This window comes from Xiphophorus couchianus, chromosome 14, assembly GCF_001444195.1.
Source record: "Xiphophorus couchianus chromosome 14, X_couchianus-1.0, whole genome shotgun sequence".
Taxonomy (NCBI): domain Eukaryota; kingdom Metazoa; phylum Chordata; class Actinopteri; order Cyprinodontiformes; family Poeciliidae; genus Xiphophorus; species Xiphophorus couchianus.
Genome location: NC_040241.1, coordinates 22,038,151 through 22,061,282, shown reverse-complemented (window position 1 = coordinate 22,061,282; position 23,132 = coordinate 22,038,151). Strand labels below are relative to the sequence as shown.

Sequence of the window (23,132 nt, the reverse complement as noted above, 5' to 3'; positions counted from 1 at the left end):
TGTTTCCAAGCCTTTTATTCTGTTAATTATGAGGATTTTCCACATTTAATGGAAACACAGCATTTATGATTAGATTAATACATCATACTGACACTAATGAAAAAAGAATTATTTAAAAATGTGAGCTTGGAGTCAGTTATCAAAAGATATTTTAATCTTACAAAAGAACCATATTAGAAGGTATTTTAATTCTTGTGTGTGATCGTTTCAGCTTGTGAAACAGAGTCTAATATTATAGTTTTGTATTTGTGATTCAGTTTGAAGTTAAACAGTAAATGGCTACATATATTATAGAGGAACGCAGAGAATTGTTTGTGATCGTTTTAGCTTGTAAAACAGTCTAAGTGGTATCAAAACGTGCGGCTCAATCCCGGCATTTAGCTATTTACTGTTATTGGGAATCGGAGATATGATGGCGACGTAAAAAAGCTAAAAACGAGCAAAATTTCCAACTGCAGAAACACAGAGTATAACTGAAACCAACTGCCGCCCCATTAGAGTGAGAAATGAAGTGGATTTTTGACCCAAAAACAATTTTGAAATCGCAGTCACGCCAACAAATATAGCCCGATTGGTGTCAAACTCGGTCATGACATCGATACGCATGCCTGCTCCGGTAAAATGTTTTCAAAATTTCTCTAGGGCTTACGTTTTCTGACAAGGTGCTTCAGAGCGAAATCATGCGGCAGGGTAACTGACGCTCTCTCCCAGATCCACTTCCATGTATTTCTGAAAAAATTTCAGAGCTCGGCGCACACCATCTATGTCTCATCACTGTTATTACTGAGAGTGAGGTAGAGATATGAATCGCGGGCGACAAATAGCCCTCTCATACGCTTCAAACGTTTTTTGAATACGTATCACGGTTCCCGATCACTTTAATTAAAGCCATAAAATCAACAATTTGAATGACAACCAAAACTGAAAAAGGATCATTATCCAAAGCTCTTAACAACAGGAGGCATTGGGCGAGTTGATTAATTTATGGATTTTTGATGGGTTTTTTAAAATATCCTTCAAATGCAAAAAAGATTTCTGACTTGTTTTTGTGTCTCATTACAGTATTGTAGATCGTCTGCAATGTTATCTCTGGATACAGTAACTGAAAGGTGCATGAAACGTCCATAAAGATGTAGTTTCTGACAATGCAGAATTAATTAATAACCAATGAAAACATTACATTTGAGATTAGAATATTAAATCAGACTAATTAATATAAAATACTTTTAATGTGGTAAAATGTAATGAATGTGACATTTTTAAAATATGTCTTGAATTCTGATATTGAAGAAATGAAAAAAAATTTATTTGTGTAAAAGTCATGTTTTACTGTTATTGCAAGGATCTTTAGATGATTACTTAAAGCTGACATTTTAAATATGGCAACAGTTAATGACGATGACAATCACTGAATAATCCATCAATATTTATTCAAATCAACAGTTATTAAAAAGCATATTCTGCTCAAAATACTAGTGTATATTTTAACAAACCTTTTAACAATATACTTGCTTCTCATAGCAAAGTGTAACAATGACAAAAATTTGGAACATAAAAACCTCTTTGTGGTTAGCTCTACATCAAAATCTGACCAGATCAAAATTATTTTAGAGATTTTTTTCAAACAAACATCAGAGTTTTATTGATGGAAAAACAAGAACATTCACTGCTTTCATTTCTAAAGTATTTTACATCCAGTCATACACAGAAACTTCCAATAAAAGCTAAACTCATTATTCTACATGGTACAGAACTCCATGAAAACTGAAATGCACAGAAATTAATCCTGTCTGAATGTGTTCCCTCTTTAACTTCAGTATCTAATGGGATACTGATGGGGATCTTAAGTACAATACGACTGAGAATTAAAACAAAAAACTGGATAAGGAAAACAAGCTGCTAGGCAAAAGTAGACCTCAGGTTTATCTTGGTCTGACAGTGAAAGACACAATCACAGTGAATCACTAGCAGCCTGCAAGAATCTGTTGACTTTAATATGTTCAACTTGCTGTTTACATCATCTGACCAGATTTTCCATAAGATTAGATGCCAAATTGGATCGGATCTGTTTTGGACCTATGGATTCTCATCAGAGTGAGTCTTCATGTGACGAGATAAATTACTTCTGTTACTGTAACTTTTCCACAGATCCCGCAAGTGAAAGGCCTCTCACCTGTGTGAATTCTCATGTGCGGAGTTAAAAACCTTCTTTCACTGTAACTCTTTCCACAGGTCCCACATGAGAAGGGCTTCTCACCTGTGTGAATTCTAATGTGCCGAGTTAAAGTCCCTTTTTCACTGTAACTCTTTCCACAGGTCCCACATGAGAAGGGCTTCTCACCTGTGTGAATTCTCATGTGAACATTTAAATAACCTTTTTGAGAGAAACGTTTTCCACAAGTCCCACAAGAGAAAGGCTTCTCACCTGTGTGTACTTTCATATGAGCATTTAGTTGTTCTTTCTGAGAGAAACATTTTCCACAAGTCCCACAAGAGAATGGCTTCTCACCTGTGTGAATTCTCATATGATGAGTTAAAGTCCCTCTTTCACTGTAACTCTTTCCACAGATCCCGCAAGTGAAAGGCCTCTCACCTGTGTGAATTCTCATGTGCGGAGTTAAAAACCTTCTTTCACTGTAACTCTTTCCACAGGTCCCACATGAGAAGGGCTTCTCACCTGTGTGAATTCTCATGTGAACATTTAGAGTGCCCTTTCGAGAGAAACTCTTTCCACAAGTCCCACAAGAGAAAGGCTTCTCGCCTGTGTGTACTTTCATATGAGCATTTAGTTGTTCTTTCTGCGAGAAACTTTTTCCACAAGTCCCACAAGAGAATGGCTTCTCACCTGTGTGAATTCTCATATGATGAGTTAAAGTCCCTCTTTCACTGTAACTCTTTCCACAGATCCCGCAAGTGAAAGGCCTCTCACCTGTGTGAATTCTCATGTGCGGAGTTAAAAGCCTTCTTTCACTGTAACTCTTTCCACAGGTCCCACATGAGAAGGGCTTCTCACCTGTGTGAATTCTCATGTGAACATTTAAATAACCTTTTTGAGAGAAACGTTTCCACAAGTCCCACAAGTGAAAGGCTTCTCACCCGTGTGAAATCTCATGTGAACATTTAAACCACCTTTTTGAGAGAAACGTTTTCCACAAGTCCCACAAGAGAAAGGCTTCTCACCCGTGTGAAATCTCATGTGAACATTTAAACCACCTTTTTGAGAGAAACGAGTTTCACACAACCCACATGAAAAGCGCTTCTCACCAGTGTGAATTCTCATGTGAACATTTAAACCACCTTTTTGAGAGAAACGTTTTCCACAAGTCCCACAAGAGAAAGGCTTCTCACCTGTGTGTACTTTCATATGAGCATTTAGTTGTTCTTTCTGAGAGAAACTCTTTCCACAGAATCCACAGCAGAAAGGCTTCTCACCTGTGTGACTTCTCATATGATGAGTTAAAGTCCCTCTTTACTGTAACTCTTTCCACAAGTCCCACAAGAAAAAGGCCGCTCATCTTTGTGAATTCTTCTGTGTCTTAGCAAGATATCGTTTCGAGAAAAGGTTTTATCACAAATTTTACAAGAATATAATTTTTGCCCTGCGTGAGCTTTCTTGTGCTTTTCTTGTTTTGAAGTGTCAGTTCTGCCTTTCTGCTCTTTGGTTTTCTCATATTTCTCCTTTTGTTTTTGTTTTTCCTTTCTCTTTTTTCCTGGGTCTTCAGAATTGATTCCTTCCTGATTCTGGTTCTCAGTTTCTGCAGAGCCATGAGAGATGAGTTGGTTTCCTCTGTGATTCTGTTTCATTGAGAACCTCCTCCTCTTTACACACACAACATTGTGGGAGATCTGGACAAAAAGACAAAACAAAAGCCTTTAAATGTCAATCAAACAAGGAAGTCTTCCTATTAATATTTTGTTGGATAAAACAGGATTTTTTTCTGGCTCTGGAAAGAGGTTCCGCAGCATCCGGTGCAGGTCCACCAGGTTCCGAAACAGCTTTTTCCCACTTGCCATCAGACTGCTGAACTCTTAACTGGACTGCACTCAAAATCTGGTCTCCACTTCACACCTTGCACATGTACAGAGCTAAATAACTTCCATTTTACTGTCAGTCCTGCACTTTATATTTATATTCATATTTATATTCATATTTTATACTGTATTTTATTTTATTCTGGAGTAACCTCACAACATTGGAAGCTCAAAACATTGTCCTGGGCCGTATGCAACGAAATGTCGTTCTGTATACACCCTGTGCATGCAAAATGATAATAAAGTCAGTCTAAGTCTACTTGACTATTTTGATGACATTCCCTTTAGTGCAGCTCCATCTAATGGATGCATAACGTAACTCCAGCCTCTACTGTAGCGTCTATTCTATGCGCCTTAAACACGGTGCAACTTATATATGAAAAAAGTTTTAAAATAGGCCGTTCATTGAAGGTGCGCTTTATAATGTGGTGCGCCTTATAGTGCGGAAAATACGGTAATTATGCTTTATAATAATTGTAAAAAATAAAGTTAAATGCTTCACGGATTTCGCCTATCATGGGTTCTTTTGGGAACACAACCCCCGAGAAAAACGAGGGTTCACTGTATAGGTACATGTTTAAATAAAATGAAGATTGTTGAACTACTGACATGTCTCTGAAATTCAGAGCAAAAACTTTGTGTTTATTTTCAGAAAATGAGAAAAGGTCAAAATAATTTAAAAATGCAGTGCTTTCAGACCTTGAATAAAGCAAAGAGAACTAGTTCATATTCATTTAGAAACAACAAACAAATGTTTTAACTCAGGAAGAGTTCAGAAACCAATATTTGGGGGAATAACCAGGAGGTTTTCAATGGGGTTTAGTGCAGTGGTCTCTTCATTTTTTCCAGACCTGTGTGTAGTTGTTAACGGTTTTAGTTGGACAAAACTATTTAATTTCTTATGTGAATGTATGTAAATAAGCAGTGAAGTTTAGAAAAATGCACCAACAAATAACTTCTCTTGGTCCTTAGCACTGCTGGGGGCTAAGGACCCCTAGAGGTCAGATCCTAGAATCGCCCCTGGGTTTAAATATTCTGCTATTAGAGCAGAATACTCCAGTCCAGGTTTGAAAAGTCTGGGTGTTGTAGTTTTTAAACTAGAGTCGATTAAAGGTGCGGAAGGAAAAAATAGGTGGAATCGCCCTTTAGCCATTTCCCGAATCGGAAGCTTGAATTGGAAACCAACTTCAGCTTCGTCTTTCTTAAACCTGATTAATCAGTAAAACATGAAGGTGTTTCGTACCTATCCGGTGTAAGATGATCCTCGGTATCCGGGTAAAATCCATCAGTCTGCGCTGATCCTCCATCTCTTCCTCCATCTTAACGTTGATTTCTTTCCACTCTGTGAATGTTTCTCCAGCAGGAGTTACCTGCTCGTTGATAAACTCTCTCTGAGGCGGAACTGAAGACATTTTCACTGAAAACACGGAAATATTACCGAAAACACCAAACCTGTTTTCAAACTACCTTCTAAGAGGAGCTAATGCTACCTCGTGAGCTCCGTAGCTTTCTGTGTGTTTCACTTTGGCTGCACTGAAGAAACTGTAAACGATTTTTAGTTCCCGCTTGAATGTTCCACTTTGAGCCTCCTCTCAACATAAAGTTATATTAAATATCTTACAACATTAATAAAAGGTTTATATATTTCAGTGAGTGAAACACAGTATTAAAGTAATTACACAAACACACGGATGTTTCCAAACCTTTTATTTCTGTTAATTATGAGGATTTTCCACATTTAATGGAAACACAGCATTTATGATTAGAATATTACATCATACTATTACATCATACTAATGAAAAAAAGGTAATTTCTCCTTTTCATGGAGCCTAAACTGTATGAATGGACACTATTTAGTTTATGCACAACTAAATGCATTTTAAAAAACACATTTAAAAACAAAATTGTTCAAGTTATTTTAGGATTGCAATACTTAAATCACACAATGTAATTTTACTTGTCTTTTATATGTTGCAGTAATTGAGAAAATTGGTTTGTATAAATTTAAGTAAATACAATCTATTTTTCTGCTTAGCCAGCAATTTTCCAGTTAGTTCCCCAGTCTGAACTTGTGAACAGTGTCTTGATTCAGTCAAATCTTCTATCCTGTATCTCCTGAACTCTGATATTCTACTACATCCACTCTGTGAATGTTTTGCTTGCTGGTCTTCATCATGCTTTGAATGCAGTATCTGGTTTCTCTTACTTTAACCCGCCCAACTTGCACCTCATGTTAGCCTTTTTGATACCCGCCCTGTGAGGCGGTGCTTCACAATACCCCTCCTGGTTGTTTCAGAAGATGAGAAGACATGGTGACTGAGTTTTAGACACCAGTAGCCAGCTCATGCTGCTTTTACTAGATGGCAGTCCTAAAAGTACATGCCTTTAAAATATGAATAAATACATAATATTCCATAATTCTTTGATCCAGCAGTGATACAAGTTTAGTAATAATGCAAATCTTTCATCACATTTGCCCCACATTCCCTCCTAATTCAGGGATTGTGGTTTCTTAATTTCAGTGTTTATGCTACTGGACGAGAAACAGAGTTAAAATTGTCTGTTGTTCCTCACAGCACCTGTGCAGATCGATCACTGTGCGGTTTGAAGAGTTGGGTAGGAACTGTGTTTGCAGCCCCGGCCCTCATAATGAAGAACGGCTCTAGGAGCCGGTTCCCGTGGTTCAATTCAAAGAACCGACTCTAACAGCCCAAACATTCAGGACCGACCCATCAGCTAGATTCAGCAACCTATCTGTTTTTATTACGGATACGATAGTTTATAAAAACAGACATAGTATAAAACATATTTACTGAGATTACATTATAGAGTTCCAATTATAGCAGCATATTTTATGTTTCAGGTCAGTGTTGCTTCATAGACTGTCAGCTCCATCAGTATCAACCTCCAGGTAAAACAGCCGGTGTTGTTACACAGGTGAGAGATCTCCTGCTGCATGTTTCATTGGTAATCGTTCTGCACTGATTGCTGGAGAACTCAGACTTCAATCATAGTAGCAGGCAGAAATGAGGAACCTTTACTGGGGTCAACAAAATGGAAGACACGGCGTGTTTTATCTCTCAAATATCAAATATCTCTACAAAAGGAAGAAAAGAGACCAACAGATTATTCAACCAGCTTTAGCTCTGTAGAGCAAATTATAATAATAATAATACAAAAGACTTTGAGGCATTTTTTTTTAATCACATCACAAAAGAGAAAACTTTTGTCTAGATTAGTTCTGGAGAGCCGGTACCTCAGGCCAAACGGATCCAAAGAGAGACAGCAGACAGAAGCAGCACAAAACCAAGAGTAAAAAAAAAGACAAAAAGAAACAGATAATATTTCTGTGGGGACTTAATGGACCAAGAACTGATTGATGGATGTAAGCTCCCGCTGATCTCGATCATCGCTGAGTGTTTGTGCTGCCGAGCCTCTTGAGGGGTTTAAAGAAAGGCCAACAGGAAAACATCTAAACGCGAAAATGAATGTACAGAATCACAGAGGAGGACAAAAAAGTCCCAATACAAACAGATAGCCAGCAGCGACGCTACATATTAAAACAAAGATTTAAAGGAGAGTATCATTTTTCTTTGCAACTTTCAGGTTTGTAAAAGTGTGAGTGTGTGAAAACTTTTGAAAGGTTTTATGTTTCATTGGACACAATGAAACAAATCTGGAAATCTAAATTCACACATTTTATGTAAATATTGCCAAAAAAAACGTCTCTCCATAAACTGCTTGTATAACAACATAGACAGTGTAACCAACGGTAACACATTCCAAAGATGAAGGAAAAATCTGTGATGTCACAACTAGAGTCATGCTTGTGATGTCATCAGCTCTCTATCTATGTAACAAACTTCTACCTTCTTGTCATTGCTTGCTGCACTACTGAGGAGTTCAGACGCACGCAAAGCGCTTTTACAGTGAGATTGTTAGCCAACTGATTTGAACAAGTACTATTTTGTCAAAACATGGCAGATCAAAGCCAAAATTGTTCCATCAGTGATTTAGCCAAAGGACGTCAGTATGGGTGGGTAGGGAACAGACCTCCTCCCTTTGATTTCCACATAGAGATACAACGACTTGCCTCTCTTTTAAAAATGGAGAAAGCAAAATTGTTTGACCAGAACCAAAAGCTGGACGACACCCAAACAAAACTGGAGGAAACAAAAGCTGAGGTAGAGAGGCAGAGAGCTCTTAAGGAGATTTTCATCGGCAGGAACATCGAGTTGAAGGAACAACTACAGGCAATTGAAAAGGGCAACAATCCAGAGACTCTCAGCCCAGCAATTATCGATTCCGAGGTGGACAGCCACACAAAACAGCAGCTGCAAGAGGACTTAGACCTAGCGAAGATAGATCATATTGCCACAGAGCGAGCGTTCATGTCAAGGATTGAGGAATTAAAAGATAAAAACAGAGCACTCCAACAAGAGCTGGACGACATGAAGGCTAAATACGAGGAGCTTCAGTCCAAATCTGAAGCAGACATTTGTGAGATCAAACGTCAGGCTGACCTGCAGATGGTCAATGAAGACAAGATCAGACAGGGCCAAAATTTAATAGAGAAAATGTCCAAGGAGATCAGCAGCTTCAAGGAATCCGAGAAATACCTGTTGAGAGAACTAGAGCAGGTTAATGGTTCATACGAAGAACTAAAGTCGAGGTATGAAGCAGATGTGACTCATATGACAGAAGCTAATTTGGAAAAAACCAAGCATGAACTTATTGAGCTCATCAAGGCACTCAGAGCAGAGAAGGACAACCTCAACCAGAAAAATGCAGAAGATATCTCTTTCCTCCAATGGCAATCAACTAAGGCAATAAAACATCTGCAATCTGTTCTGGAATTCGCAACAGTTAATTACCACGAACTAAAAGCCAGATATGAAGGAAATGTTCTGACTCTAATGCAGCAGTTAGAAACATCTAAGCAGCATATACATAAAGAGATTAAAACTTATTCAGAGCAAATGATGAGTGTCCTGAAGATTATCACCGAGCTTAAAGCTGAGAAAGACAGTCTCCTAAAACAACTGACTGCTTTTCAACAACTTCCCTCCAGCTGTGAGCTTAACTCACAGCAGCAAAACATAAAAACTGAACATCAACTCAAACACGAATTAGGACCTGAGAGACAAAAAGAACCAAACGAGAAAGACACTACCCCGGAAAACAAGGTTTCTGACACTGCGTCCATGGATCAGGACCGTCTGACAGAGGAAACCCTGTCAGAAAACATTGATGTTCCTGATGCCTCTCCCAACCAGGTAAACGACTTTATGGAAAACATGCCGAATAACATGGAATCCATGGACGTGACGGACCGCTCTGTGGAAAATCTGTCACAGGAACCAGTGGGGGCAGTCGCCAAGGACAAATCAGTGTGGAAGAAGATACGACACTGTTTGGGGCTCAGAAAACCACAAATGTTCAAGAAAAAAAGCAAGAAAGCCTCTGAATAAAGCGATTAGTAAAAAATGTAATTTCTGAACCGTTTGCAACCCCAAAATATATTTCTTATTTTAGATCCCCCCCAAAAAAATGACCGTGGGTTTTTCTCCGGGTGCTCCGGTTTCCCACAGATTTCCAAAACCATATAAATTAGGGTTATTGACCAATGTAAATTGTCCTCAAAAAAGGTAGTATTAATTTCTGGAAAATTTAATTTGCAAACGGTTCCGATTGGAGAAACATTTGTGGTGAGAAAAGCAAGAAAACCTCTAAAACAAGCAACTAGTTAAAGAGTCCAGGTCAGTCCTGAACCATTTTCAAAACCCCAACTTACATTTTATATTTTAGACTAAAAAACAAAAAGGGACAACACGGTGATGCAGTGGTTAGCGCTGCATCTTCACAGAAAAGCGTTCTTCATTCTCAACCAGGCGCCTCTTTCTGTGGGAGTTTGTCTGTTCTCCCCGTGTTAGTGTGGGGTTTTCTCCGGGTGCTCCGGTTCCCCCCAGGATTTCAAAAATGATTTAAATTAGGGTTATTGACTATAATGTACATTGTTCTCACAAAGGTATTAATTTCTAGAAAATTGAAATTGCAAATGGTTCAGATTAGAGAAACATAGTGAGAGTTGCCCTCCACAGGTTGCTCTCCACAGGTTGCCCTCCACAGGTTGCTCTCCACAGGTTGCTCTCCACAGGTTGCCCTCCGCAGGTTGCCCTCCACAGGTTGCTCTCCACAGGTTGCCCTCCGCAGGTTGCCCTCCACAGGTTGCTCTCCACAGGTTGCCCTCCGCAGGTTGCTCTCCACAGGTTGCCCTCCACAGGTTGCTCTCCACAGGTTGCCCTCCACAGGTTGCTCTCCACAGGTTGCTCTCCACAGGTTGCCCTCCACAGGTTGCTCTCCGCAGGTTGCCCTCCACAGGTTGCTCTCCACAGGTTGCTCTCCACAGGTTGCCCTTTCCCACCAGTTTCTAGATGCAGTCAAGGTTTTTTAATGGGATCCGTTTTAGTGGCCTTAGCATCTCGTCTCTGCTTTTTGCAGATGTGATGAGGTTCTATTGGCTTCATCAGTTGTGGGCAAATAAACTTTGTCGTAGGCCTAACAAGGCGAATGCCTGAACTGGAAAAGGAGGGGCCCTTGCTGTTGCTGTTGAGCCATGTTGCATTGCTTGATAGCTAGTTGTTGCCAGGAATAAACCCAGTCCTGTTTTTTTCTTTGCAAAAGTTGTTCTCACTGTTGCTTTTGATATATTTTAAAGAAATGTTTATTGTCACAATAGAAGGAGCAAAGAGTCGGGGAGGAGACAACAGACCAGAGGCCAGCAGCAGGACCATGATGTAGGATCTTCTCTTACCTGAGAATAATTTGCTTAAGACAAGCAAATTATTACAGACACACAATTACTTATCTTAGAGATACATAATAATTTGCTTATTATCTTAGAGAAAATTTATTTATCTCTAAGATAATAAGCAAATTATTACTTATTACAGATAATAATAAGCAGATTATTACTTATCTTAGAGATACATAATAAATTGCATATTAATAATAATTATCTTAATTAATAAGATAATTATTACTTATCTTAGAGATACGTAATAATTTGTTTATTATCTTAGAGATAATTCACTTATCTCTAATATAAGCAAATTATAACTTATCTTAAATATCAGTGATAATTTGCTTATGCCCTAATTTCCACACGACTCACACAAACACAACCTTAATGCGCTTCATGTAAGTGGAGCACAAAATCAACACGATGCTTATGAGCCACACAAATACAGGCCACAAGCACACAAATGTGGACACGTTGTGTGTCTGACCCACACAAACACAAACACGCACAATGCAACACAGGCACACACATATATTCCTACATAGCTTATTTCTTACAAATGAAGTAAATCATAAAAATAGTAAAATAAACCCCAGCTAGTAGATATAAACGCTCCTCTTGCCGGTGCTCAGATTCTGTGTCTGTGACACCCAGAGGAGGTGAAATGATCCCATATGCCCCATTTATATTTTATTTGTAAATATTTCTGACAAACTGTAACTGTTGTTGCACCAATTATTACAGTAGTTTAATTTTTAGCTTCACCGCACAGTCACATTTAGATATAGAAAAATCCATATTGGAATATTGGAATATTCCAATGTTAGCTATTGGAACAGTTAGCATGCCATGACGGCAACACTGTCTTTAGAAGACTGCCTGATACTGGATATTACGACATTTAATTTCTATTTACATTGAACTGAATTGGTGATTTGCTGATGCATATTGGAGCATTAAATATTTGACCAATTCTGACATGTAGCAAGTCGTTACTGGACACTTTTGTTGTTCACACGTTGATTGATATGATTCCTTTGGAGCTGAACACAGTTCCCCGCCTGCTGCTGTTTACTCAGGATGATTTGCGTTCTCGGATCCTTTCTCAGGAATCATAAATGTTTATGCAGGAAATTACAACACCGTCTCTGTCCTGAATTTCAAATATAGAGGCAGAGGCGAAGGATGAGACAAAGTCAGTTTTGCTTCGTTCTTTTCATATTTTTTTCAGTCACTTAAGGAACCGCAAAACTAATTTTGTGGTAAAATTCTGCAGAATTCATGTGGTTTGTTTCTAAGTCAGATCAGGATAAAAAATTCAAGCTTATGATTTTTTACTAAGTGTCCAGATGAAAAGCTAACTGGGACTTAATGGCCAACAAGGTGGAATACTTCAATAGAGGCTAAAAAGACGTTAGATAAACTGAATGCAGTTGACATAAACTTCAACTCCATGATGATCAAAACATTTGTTTTTTTTGTTTTTTTACTGATAATAAAAGAGTTAAAAAACATTTTATTGTGATGTGATCTTCTATAAAGATCTTATTAGAAATAATTTCTTTACATAATGTAGAAAAATCATGATTGTTAGAGAATAAATTCTCAGAAAGATGCCGGAACGCCTTCTCTAACACGTAATTTCTCCTTTTCATGGAGCCTAAACTGTATGAACAGACACTATTTAGTTTATGTACAACTAAATGCATTTTTAAAAAACGCATTTAAAAACAAAATTTTAGGATTTTTGTTTTTTAGGATTTATTCATTTAGATTAAGAAACTTTTAAGAAAGTTTCTTAAAACTTTTTTTAAAAATCCTAAAATTAAGAAATTTTAGGATTTTTAGGATTGCAATACTTAAATCACACAATGTAATTTTACTTGTCTTTTAACAGAACACAATAACATAACAAAGAGTTTATTATTAACATCACCAGCTTACCTGTAAATCAAAATATCTCTACTAGGAGTACAGCTACACAGCGCTCATAAACATCAGTGTTAGCGACCGTTATCTCTTCTTCTTCTTCTTGATGAAATTTATTGGCGGTTGACAAAAAACGTTGGGTGAGCATTACCGCCACCAACTGGTAAGGAGTGTGGACCACATGACAACACAAACAAACAAAAAAAAACTATATCCTATCCTATAACTTACTTTGTTTCAAAAAAATCAAATATAGCCTGATATCCTCTGCTTCCCGAGTCCTTTTGCAATAAATCAACAATATCAAATTTCATTTTTATATTACTAAGGTTTCTTATTAACTTGTTTCTCTGAAACAGATCATTCCTGCAACTTAAAATAACATGCTCCAATGTCTCATCTTCCCTGCAGTCACATTTCCCTGTCTGATGTTTCCCTATCAAAAATAGTGATCTATTTAGACCAGTGTGTCCAATCCTAAGTCGTGATGAGAAGAACCATGTTGGAATGTATATTGTAACTTTTTACTTTGTAAAATAGTCTAATGTTATTATATCAGGTTATAGTCTTTCAGGTTGAAACTCAGTTGCAAAGTTAAACACTGAATTATTATACATGTTTTAGAGTTTTAGAATTCACTTTAAAAGCTGATTTTTCTCATAATCTGTATTACTAACACATCACATGAAATAACACATAGATGGATGTGTGAATGACTTTATTTCTGTTGAAAGATGATTTTACATTTACAAGCAATGAAAACATGACATTTAAATTACAACATAACATCAAACCACTAGAAAAACATATATAGTACAGAAATATATACAGAAACCAAGTCAACCACTAAACCAGAACCATGCTTCTGGTTTAGTGTATGTCGTAGAGTTTTCTGAGACACCTCTACATCCAATGTATATAATAGTGTATATGTAGATTCAAATCCAGGAAACATTATTGCTGAAGCAAAATTTGTCTGTGACTACACCAGTGCATACAGGAACGGCTAACAGTAATCATGAAACTAAATCAAAGTACAAGTACAACAAAAAATAAACACACTACAAAAGTTTAAGTCTAAAACTAAAAATGTTCCAGTCCATTGTTCCTTTAAAACATTACAAATATCACTTATAAAAATACACAGTACATTATTTAAAAGACACTTGAAGATTAAAAGCTCATTTAAAAATTTTTTCATGAAAAAAAAGTTTCATGAAAGATAAAACTATTTGATACTTAAGGTTCACATTATCCCATTCTTATATGTACAGTTAAACTCTTTTTTTTTTTTTGAGTGAAACTTTTTCCACAGGCTACATGAGAAAGGCTCCTCACCGGTGAAACATCATGTGACGATTTAAACTAAATTTGCTGCGGAAGCTTTCTTCACAAGTCACACAAGAAAAAGGCTTTCTACCTGTGTGAGTCTTCATGTGATAAGTTATTTGCCATTTATAGAAAAATAACTTTTATCAGCTTGTTCATGAGAAATTAAGCTCACCTGTGTGAATTCTCATGTGACAATTTAAATTAGATTTGCTTTTAAAGCTTTTCCCGCAATTTACACAAGAAAAGGGCTTTTCACCTGTGTGAATCTTCATGTGACTCTGTAACTCATATTTGCTTCGAAAACTTTTTCCACAAGTCACACATGAGAAAGGCTTCTCACCTGTGTGATTTCTCATGTGACAATTTAAATTAGATTTGCTTTTAAAGCTTTTCCCGCAATTTACACAAGAAAAGGGCTTTTCACCTGTGTGAATCTTCATGTGACTCTGTAACTCATATTTGCTTCGAAAACCTTTTCCACAAGTCACACATGAGAAAGGCTTCTCACCTGTGTGATTTCTCATGTGACGATTTAAATTAGATTTGCTTCGATAGCTTTTTCTGCAATTTACACAAGAAAAGGGCTTTTCACCTGTGTGAATTCTCATGTGACTGTGCAAATAACACTTCATTCGATAGCTTTTTCCGCAATTTACACAAGAAAAGGGCTTTTCACCTGTGTGAATCTTCATGTGACTCTGTAACTCATATTTGCTTCGAAAACCTTTTCCACAAGTCACACATGAGAAAGGCTTTTTACCTGTGTGATTTCTAATATGTACATTTAATTGGCCTTTACAGATGAAACTTTTTCCACAGGTCCCACAAGAGAAAGGCTTCTCACCTGTGTGACTTCTCATATGTACATTTAATTGGCCTTTACAGATTAAACTTTTTCCACAGGTCCCACAAGAGAAAGGCTTGTCACCTGTGTGACTTCTCATATGAACTTTTAAAGTGTCTTTTTTGGTGAAACTTTTTCCACAAGTCCCACAGGAAAAAGGCTTCTCACCTGTGTGAATTCTCATGTGACAAATTAAACCAGCCTTTTGTATGTAACTTTTCCCACAGGTTGAACAAGTGAAAGGTTTTTGTCCTGTGTGAGTTATCATGTGTCTCATCAAGTTACTGTTTTGAGAAAAGATTTTATCACAAATTTTACAAGAATAAGATTTTTGCCCTGTGTAAGCTTTCTTGTGCTGTTTTTGCTTTTCAGTGTCAGTTCTGCCTTTCTGCTCTTTGGTTTTCTCATATTTCTCCTTTTGTTTCTGTTCTTCCTTTCTCTTTTTTCCCGGGTCTTCAGAATTGCTGCCTTCCTGATCCTGGTTCTCATCCTCAGCAGAGCCATGAGAGATGAGTTGGTTCCTCTGTGGTTCTGTTTCATTGTGGATTCTTTGCACATTAAGAGGATTCACCAAAATGTCATCAGTCTCCTGTTTCAGCACAAGCTGCTCTTCATCCCGACTGATGCAGAGTTGCTTCTCTTCCTCTTTGAACTCTTGATGTTCTGGTTCTTCTTTACCTGAAGTGGACTTCCTCTCCTGGTTGCTGAATTCATTGAGAACCTCCTCCTCTTTACACACCCAGCACTGTGGGAGATCTGCACAAAACACAAAACAAAAGCTTTTAAATGTGAGTAAAAGAAGGAAGTATTGATTTTAATCACTTAAAGCCTTTTCAAGTTATTCAAAGACAAAAATTACAAATTTATAAGTATGAAAATTAATTTAAGCAATTTAGTCCTTCTGACGGGAATGGATATAGAAATCAATGCTATGGATCTGCAGGTGAGAAAGCAAGATGGCGACAGCTTAACCTAGTGGCTCCCCAACAAAAATATTCCAAACAGCAGGTTGATTTAATCAAGCTTAATACCATAGAGTCTTAAACGTAGTTCTATACTGAAAACATTTAATACATAGAACAGTTTGTTTTCCAATGCACATTAAAAAATAAATAAGAGTTTCTTGTTTTTATTCCAGTCGTCATTTCATAATCTTCTTTATCACTGAAACGACAAAAATTAAAGTTGTAAACAACTTCGAAAAGCCCTTGTACTTCAGCAACGCTCTGGCGAATGTCGCTTCACCATTCCAATCCTACCAATGAGCGAAGCTCTGATCAGGTTTCTGTTGTCGATTCCAATACCAATCACGCATGAGGGCCGATCATTGCCGATCCACCTGGATTGGCTGTTAGCTTTTTTTGCGCTACGTATAAATGCTACTATGTTATCTGGCAAAATGAAAAAATGATCTGGCAATAACGTCACCAGATTTGGACAAAATACATGAAAAATACTTGCAGCCCAATACAGCAGCTATTAAGTCAAAAAGACAACTGAAAAACCTGCAATCAGCAAAATAACATTTAACAGTATGGGCCTCAGTAGCCTAAATTATACATATTTCAAATAAATCTCATAACAGTGCCTATATCAAATAATATCAAATAAAAGAAGAAAACATTAATTCAAAGTCAAATGCAGGTTGCATTCAATAAACATCCCTAAGTTGCTAAATCAAAACTTTCTGAGAGCAGGTCCAGCTGATTAATGCTGGTTCTGGTTGGTTGTTTCTGACCAAGCTGAGTAATTCTGCAGAACACAGGAGGAGGCACAGGAGCTTTTTATTCAGAGATTATCTGTCTCATGTTAGGACAGCAAACTTCTTAATACATATGTAAAAAGTAGTTTTTTAAGCAGCAGCTTTAAGCAGACGTTCAATGTGAGAGTTTAATGTCTGGTGGAGGTCGAACGGCGATACGTCTGCGAAATATCAGTAGAGCATAGCGGTGGTTCAACAGCGAGAGCAGAACTCAGCGTCTTCCACTGCTGGTCCAATGATTTTAGTTATTTTTTGTGTTATTTGTTTAGTCTCTGACCGTCATGCTCATCCGGCTGAGTGTTGGTAGTTGTGTGATGCTTTACCTGCTGCCTGATCGCTCTGGATGTCTTTTTTTTCCTGCAGTGAGCCTTGATAACTCACCAAACCCACTCTGTGTTTGATTTTTGCATGTCATATTAAATCGTGTTGATGCATTTTGACGTCGTTCACCTTCCAGGTATTTTTCCGTCACTACATGCAAACTTCCCCTTTCACTCTCAGAGCATTAAAGTTCCACACAACATCACTTAGGATTTGTTGCCGCATGTTTTCGCAGTGTGAAGGAAAGAGGAGATCAGCTGCACAGAGGGTCTCTGCAGGCTGCCAAGTGAGATACAGGTGATCAGCAACAAAAAACAGTGATCAGCGATCACATACTTTTTCACGTTAATCGGCTGATCGACAGCCACTGATAAGCGGAATTGCAATAAGCAATTGAGAATGACTCTTTGTTATGTTCAGTCAGTCTCAGTTTAGCTCCGTGGAGAATATTCAATATTTGTCAGGAACCTAACGTTCAAGTTAAAGCCACTTCCTGTTTGGTGGCACAGGAACAATTAAGACTTCCTGTAGAAATTTACACTTTAAATTATTACGCATTATTATACAGTGGTTGAAGTAGGTGATGTCAGGACAGTCAGAATAAGTTCTGCTAGGCGATGAATTGTCCCAGAAATTATTGCGGTAAACGATAATATTGTTGTTTTGAGACCAATTTCAAAAGTAACATAATGTTAATAATAATGTAAGAACACATGTTGCAACAAATAAAAAAAAGTTAAGTGTTGGGTAAATTGTATTACTAGTATTATCATATATTCGTTGTATCATGTAGCCTTGTAGTTATATTTAGATAATGTTCACTTATATGCTTTTTTCTCTTTTACTCTTAGTATAAGTAATGTTTCTGTGTGTTGAATAACTTTGATTCCTTCCTGAGGCCTCCCTGGGAGATAGAGGTGACAGCTGCTCCCAGCAGTTTGTTGCCCTGCAGGACTTCCTGGGAGATAGAAGTGACAACTACTCCGGCAGAGTTTATTTGCCCTGCAATAAACTCTGCTCTCCTTTGTTCTTTAGAGAGCTATAAAGCCATCGCCTTGAAGATATACAACGTGCCCTGCTTAAATGCCTGAAACAACAATATTCTAGTGTTTAGGTAACCTGTGTCTGGATAGTGATTGTCATTTAGCGCTGCAACTATGTGATGAATTGTTTCCCCGCCCTTTGAGAGTTGCAGCGCCCAATGTGAGAGGGATCCTAAAAGCAATAAAAGAGAGGAGCGGGCAGATGTTGTTGTTGCGCAACAACCCCCCCCCCTCCTTTCTCTACTCTCTCACTCTCGTACTTCCTCTTCTGAGAGGGGAGATGTGCTACCAGCTCTCCTTCTAACAGGTTAATTGAGTTTCCTAAATCTGCTGGGATTTACCCTGTCCAGAATTGAAGTAAACTCTGTTTAAGCTGGTTTCGAGAAACGATTCGCCTGGTTTCTGACGGCCAACATCCAGGTGTCCCAACCTTCTTCCCCCTGTGTCCCAAGGATGATGTTTTACATATGGGCTACCAGCAACCTAAAAACATTTTCCATTTTTTCCTCTCCAGAATCAAACATCAGAGCTATTTTACAACCATCAAAGAACTTTAAGGTGACTCATTAACTGAATGTCCACAACATCTTTTAGATTTTCTTTATGCTAAATATTTTATTAGTAAGGCATTTTTGCAAGGGTCAGTACAGCTTAATTCAGTAGCAGAAATAATCAAATAAGTAAAATCAATCATCTAGTCTATCTTTCCCTACCGCTGACACTGAGAACTAAAAAAGGGAACCTTTGAGAGAGACGGACGGAGTTTGGCGTTTCGAACCCCAGACCTGGCCTGATGATGAAGAAGGTGCTGCAGCAGGAGCAGGAAGTTGATCGGTGAAGGCAGGGATCTCTGTAGGTCTGATGAGCTTCTTCTCCGCATGGATGGTGAGGTCACACAGGACTTGGTGCTGGCCGGAAGAAAGGCACCAGTTCTTCTTCTTTGTCTTTGCCTTTGTCTTCATCTTTGTCTTTGGGGTCTGAACCCAGCTGATGAGAGAAGTGCGATTTGAAGCCACAGGTTGTGGGCCTGACGGGTTGGTCCCCATGTGCAGGACAGTCTTCGGCTCTGTGGCTCCGGCTCTTCTTCAGCTGCAGAGTTCTTTGTCCATCTCGATCTTGGCTCGAAGCTGCCCGGAGGATCCAACGAAAGGTTCCTCTTTTGCACCCACCTTTTATAGGGTTTATCCACCTTTTGGTGCGTTTGCATTGGCTAGCACTGATGCTGTGCTTGTTTCATTGGCTGTCTGCTTAGACAGATGATCTCATATCCGTCACTGTCTTAAGAGACATCATGTCATGATGTCTGTGCTAATGTCTCAGGGCTGCTCAACCTCCTATGTCCAAATAAGGCGCTGATCATCTCTGCTCTCCTGTTAGTTCCCCTTTTTCCCTTAGCCTGTCACCTTTCACCTACCATCTACCTCCAACATATCAGTGATGTTTAATTGCAGTTTTATAACCTTTTACACCATTTCAAGTTCAATGTCAAAATCACATTTATATCACATTTATTTTCTTTAGCTTCTCTGATTTAGCATTCATTTATAATTTTATAACCATTACTTATTAATTATTCTTATTATAATCTTAATGTGAGTTATTACAGATGTTTTCTGAAAAGAAACCAAGAATAATCCATGATTCTAATTATTTTATACCAAAGTTACATTTGCTTGTTTTTCTTGTAAGTGTTCCCACAAATGTAAGTGTAAGTATTATTACAAGTAAACCAATATTAATATAAGTATTTTACTTTGAATCTTATCAAATTACTCAAAATGTTTAGATTTCATTTTTTAAACTTTCATTCTTTAAAATAAGGAATAGTCTCAGCTATTTTTATAAATCTGCAGGCTGGAAACTTCCTCTTTTTCCAGGAAACCTGCTTTTCCTGTTTCATGACTCTCTCTGACTGACTATGATTTCTTATGATTAGATAGAAAAAAGTAGAATTAAAGCAAAGTTTGCATGAGACAAAAACAACACACACAACTAGATTTATTTTACTGACACTTAAGTCTACTGTTGGGCCTTGATGTCACTTGAGTGATTCATTTTAAAGATAACTTTATTTATTATTACTGTTAAACTTAAATCTCCAGCATGGGGAAGCGGGATGAGCTCGGATTTTCTTGACAATATTTTCAGGCTAGTATCCTAGCTTTCCTATACTGCTTTGCAATTCACTGAAATGTCTGTTTCACAAAAACAAATGCCTATCCTTTCTGCATGTTCTAAATATGCATTTTATATTTTGATTTTATTTTTCATTTGATCTGGAAATGAATTTTTTTTTTCCATTTTAGTTTTTTTTTCTCTTTTTAAGTTTAGTTGGAGTAAGGTATTTCATGATTATGGATTGTTGTTGTGATGTGGTTTAGATTGATTTATTCGATTAGATATAAGTTTTCTATTAAGCTTGGGGTTTTTGTTTTGACGTTGATTTTTGTTTGTTTTTCCTTTTAAATGTTTTTTTTTTATTGTTAATTTCTTTCTCCTCCTTAATTAGCTTTTGTGTTACATTTTCATTTTCTTTATTATTGTTTCCTGGGTTTTTATGTCTTCAATCATTGGTATGATACCTCCACACTTTTCCTGGACAGAACATATAGAGGACCGCCTCCCTGGCAAGGAGGGGCTGCAAGATAACTTTTCCTACCAAACACAGTCGTATTGTTATAGGGTTGAACAGGTGAATGCCGGTAGGTTTTTCGTATCTTGTGTATATGTGTTTTGTTGTTTTTGTTACATCTTCCAGGATAGTGTTGTGTTATGTCTTATGACTGAGGAGGGAAATGTGTGTTGATTAATATTAAATATGATCATATTTATTTAGAATCAAAAGGGGGGAAATGTGATGGAAAAATTACATTAAGGTCACATCTGCTAGTCATGTTATATGAATTATTGTGAACTTTCACCAAAAGAACTATTTGGGTTACATGTAGAAGGTTGGAAGTTGTTTTCTACAGCTGCATCAGAACCAGACTGTCTCACCTCTTGTTGTTAAATCTTTATCCTTGGTATAAAACTCATGTGTTTCTCTGCCTGACAGAGCTTTTCATCCAGACCTGCTTCATTACTGACTGTCCTACAAGCTCTCTGTATTGTGCACAAAATATGAATAAACCTGACTGAGTGATTTCACCTGAACAGTGCTTGGAAATAGTATTTTTTCCACAACAGTAATCTATTAATAAAGTTTGACTGACCTATTTGACTATTTTGATGACATTCCCTTTAGTGCAGCTCCATCTAATGGATGCATAACGTAACTCCAGCCTCTACTGTAGCGTCTATTCTATGCGCCTTAAATACGGTGCAACTTATATATGAAAAAAGTTTTAAAATAGGCCATTCATTGAAGGTGCGCCTTATAATGTGGTGCGCCTTATAGTGCGGAAAATACGGTAATTATGCTTTATAATAATTGTAAAAAATAAAGGTAAATGCTTCACGGATTTCGCCTATCATGGGTTCTTTTGGGAACACAACCCCCGAGAAAAACGAGGGTTCACTGTATAGGTACATGTTTAAATAAAATGAAGATTGTTGAACGACTGACATGTCTCTGAAATTCAGAGCAAAAACTTTGTATTTATTTTCAGAAAATGAGAAAAGGTCAAAATAATTTAAAAATGCAGTACTTTCAGACCTTGAATAAAGCAAAGAGAACTAGTTCATATTCATTTAGAAACAACAAAACAAATGTTTTAACTCAGGAAGAGTTCAGAAACCAATATTTGGGGGAATAACCAGGAGGTTTTCAATGGGGTTTAGTGCAGTGGTCTCTTCATTTTTTCCAGACCTGTATGTAGTTGTTAACGGTTTTAGTTGGACAAAACTATTTAATTTCTTATGTGAATGTATGTAAATAAGCAGTGAAGTTTAGAAAAATGCACCAACAAATAACTTCTCTTGGTCCTTAGCACTGCTGGGGGCTAAGGACCCCTAGAGGTCAGATCCTAGAATCGCCCCTGGGTTTAAATATTCTGCTATTAGAGCAGAATACTCCAGTCCAGGTTTGAAAAGTCTGGGTGTTGTAGTTTTTAAACTAGAGTCGATTAAAGGTGCGGAAGGAAAAAATAGGTGGAATCGCCCTTTAGCCATTTCCCGAATCGGAAGCTTGAATTGGAAACCAACTTCAGCTTCGTCTTTCTTAAACCTGATTAATCAGTAAAACATGAAGGTGTTTCGTACCTATCCGGTGTAAGATGATCCTCGGTATCCGGGTAAAATCCATCAGACTGCGCTGATCCTCCATCTCTTCCTCCATCTTAACGTTGATTTCTTTAAACTCTGTGAATGTTTCTCCAGCAGGAGTTACCTGCTCGTTGATAAACTCTCTCTGAGGCGGAACTGAAGACATTTTCACTGAAAACACGGAAATATTTACCGAAAACACCAAACCTGTTTCAAAACTACTTTCTAAGAGGAGCTAATGCTACCTCGTGAGCTCCGTAGCTTCCTGTGTGTTTCACTTTGGCTGCACTGAAGAAACTGTAAACGATTTTTAGTTCCCACTTGAATTTTCCACTTTGAGCCTCCTCTCAACATAAAGTTATATTAAATATCTTACAACATTAATAAAAGGTTTATATATTTCAGTGAGTGAAACACAGTATTAAAGTAATTACACAAACACACGGATGTTTCCAAGCCTGTTACTTCTGTTAATTATGAGGATTTTCCACATTTAATGGAAACACATCATTTATGATTAGAATATTAAATCATACTGACACTAATGAAAAAAAGAATTATTTAAAAATGTGAGCTTGGAGTCAGTTATCAAAAGATACTTTTAATGTTACAAAAGAACCATATTAGAAGGTATTTTAATTTCTTGTGTGTGATCGTTTCAGCTTGTGAAACAGAGTCTAATATTATAGTTTTGTATTTTGTGATTCAGTTTTGAAGTTAAACAGTAAATGGCTACATATATTATAGAGGAACGCAGAGAATTGTTGTGATCGTTTTAGCTTGTAAAACAGTCTAAGTGGTATCAAAACGTGCGGCTCAATCCCGGCATTTAGCTATTACTGTTATTGGGAATCGGAGTTACG

At 37.4% G+C, this 23,132-nt stretch overlaps 2 protein-coding genes and 1 pseudogene across 3 annotated transcripts in view; 1 reads left to right on the top strand and 2 right to left on the bottom strand.

Annotated features, from left to right (window-relative positions):
• Positions 1–23,132, top strand: part of LOC114156967 (myelin-oligodendrocyte glycoprotein-like) — a 1,059,483-nt gene that overhangs the window by 957,380 nt on the left and 78,971 nt on the right. The gene's annotated exons all lie outside the window — the stretch shown is intronic.
• LOC114156965 (gastrula zinc finger protein XlCGF7.1-like) lies at positions 3,092–5,574 on the bottom strand (annotated as a pseudogene).
• Positions 14,034–22,505, bottom strand: LOC114156919 (gastrula zinc finger protein XlCGF57.1-like). The gene is made up of 2 exons (XM_028037535.1): positions 22,267–22,505; positions 14,034–15,696 (listed from the first exon to the last, which is right to left on the bottom strand). The coding sequence occupies exons 1-2, from the start codon at positions 22,433–22,435 to the stop codon at positions 14,249–14,251; spliced, it is 1,617 nt and encodes a 538-aa protein (XP_027893336.1). The 5' UTR covers positions 22,436–22,505; the 3' UTR covers positions 14,034–14,248.

Bases quoted from the DNA above. Each gene is read 5' to 3' on its own strand.
- LOC114156919 (XM_028037535.1), bottom strand. From the start codon at position 22,435: ATGTCTTCAGTTCCGCCTCAGAGAGAGTTTATCAACGAGCAGGTAACT. The intron at 15,697-22,266 runs GTACGAAACACC...TGTTTTGTGCAG, and splicing joins GATCATCTTACACCGGATAG to ATCTCCCACAGTGCTGGGTG.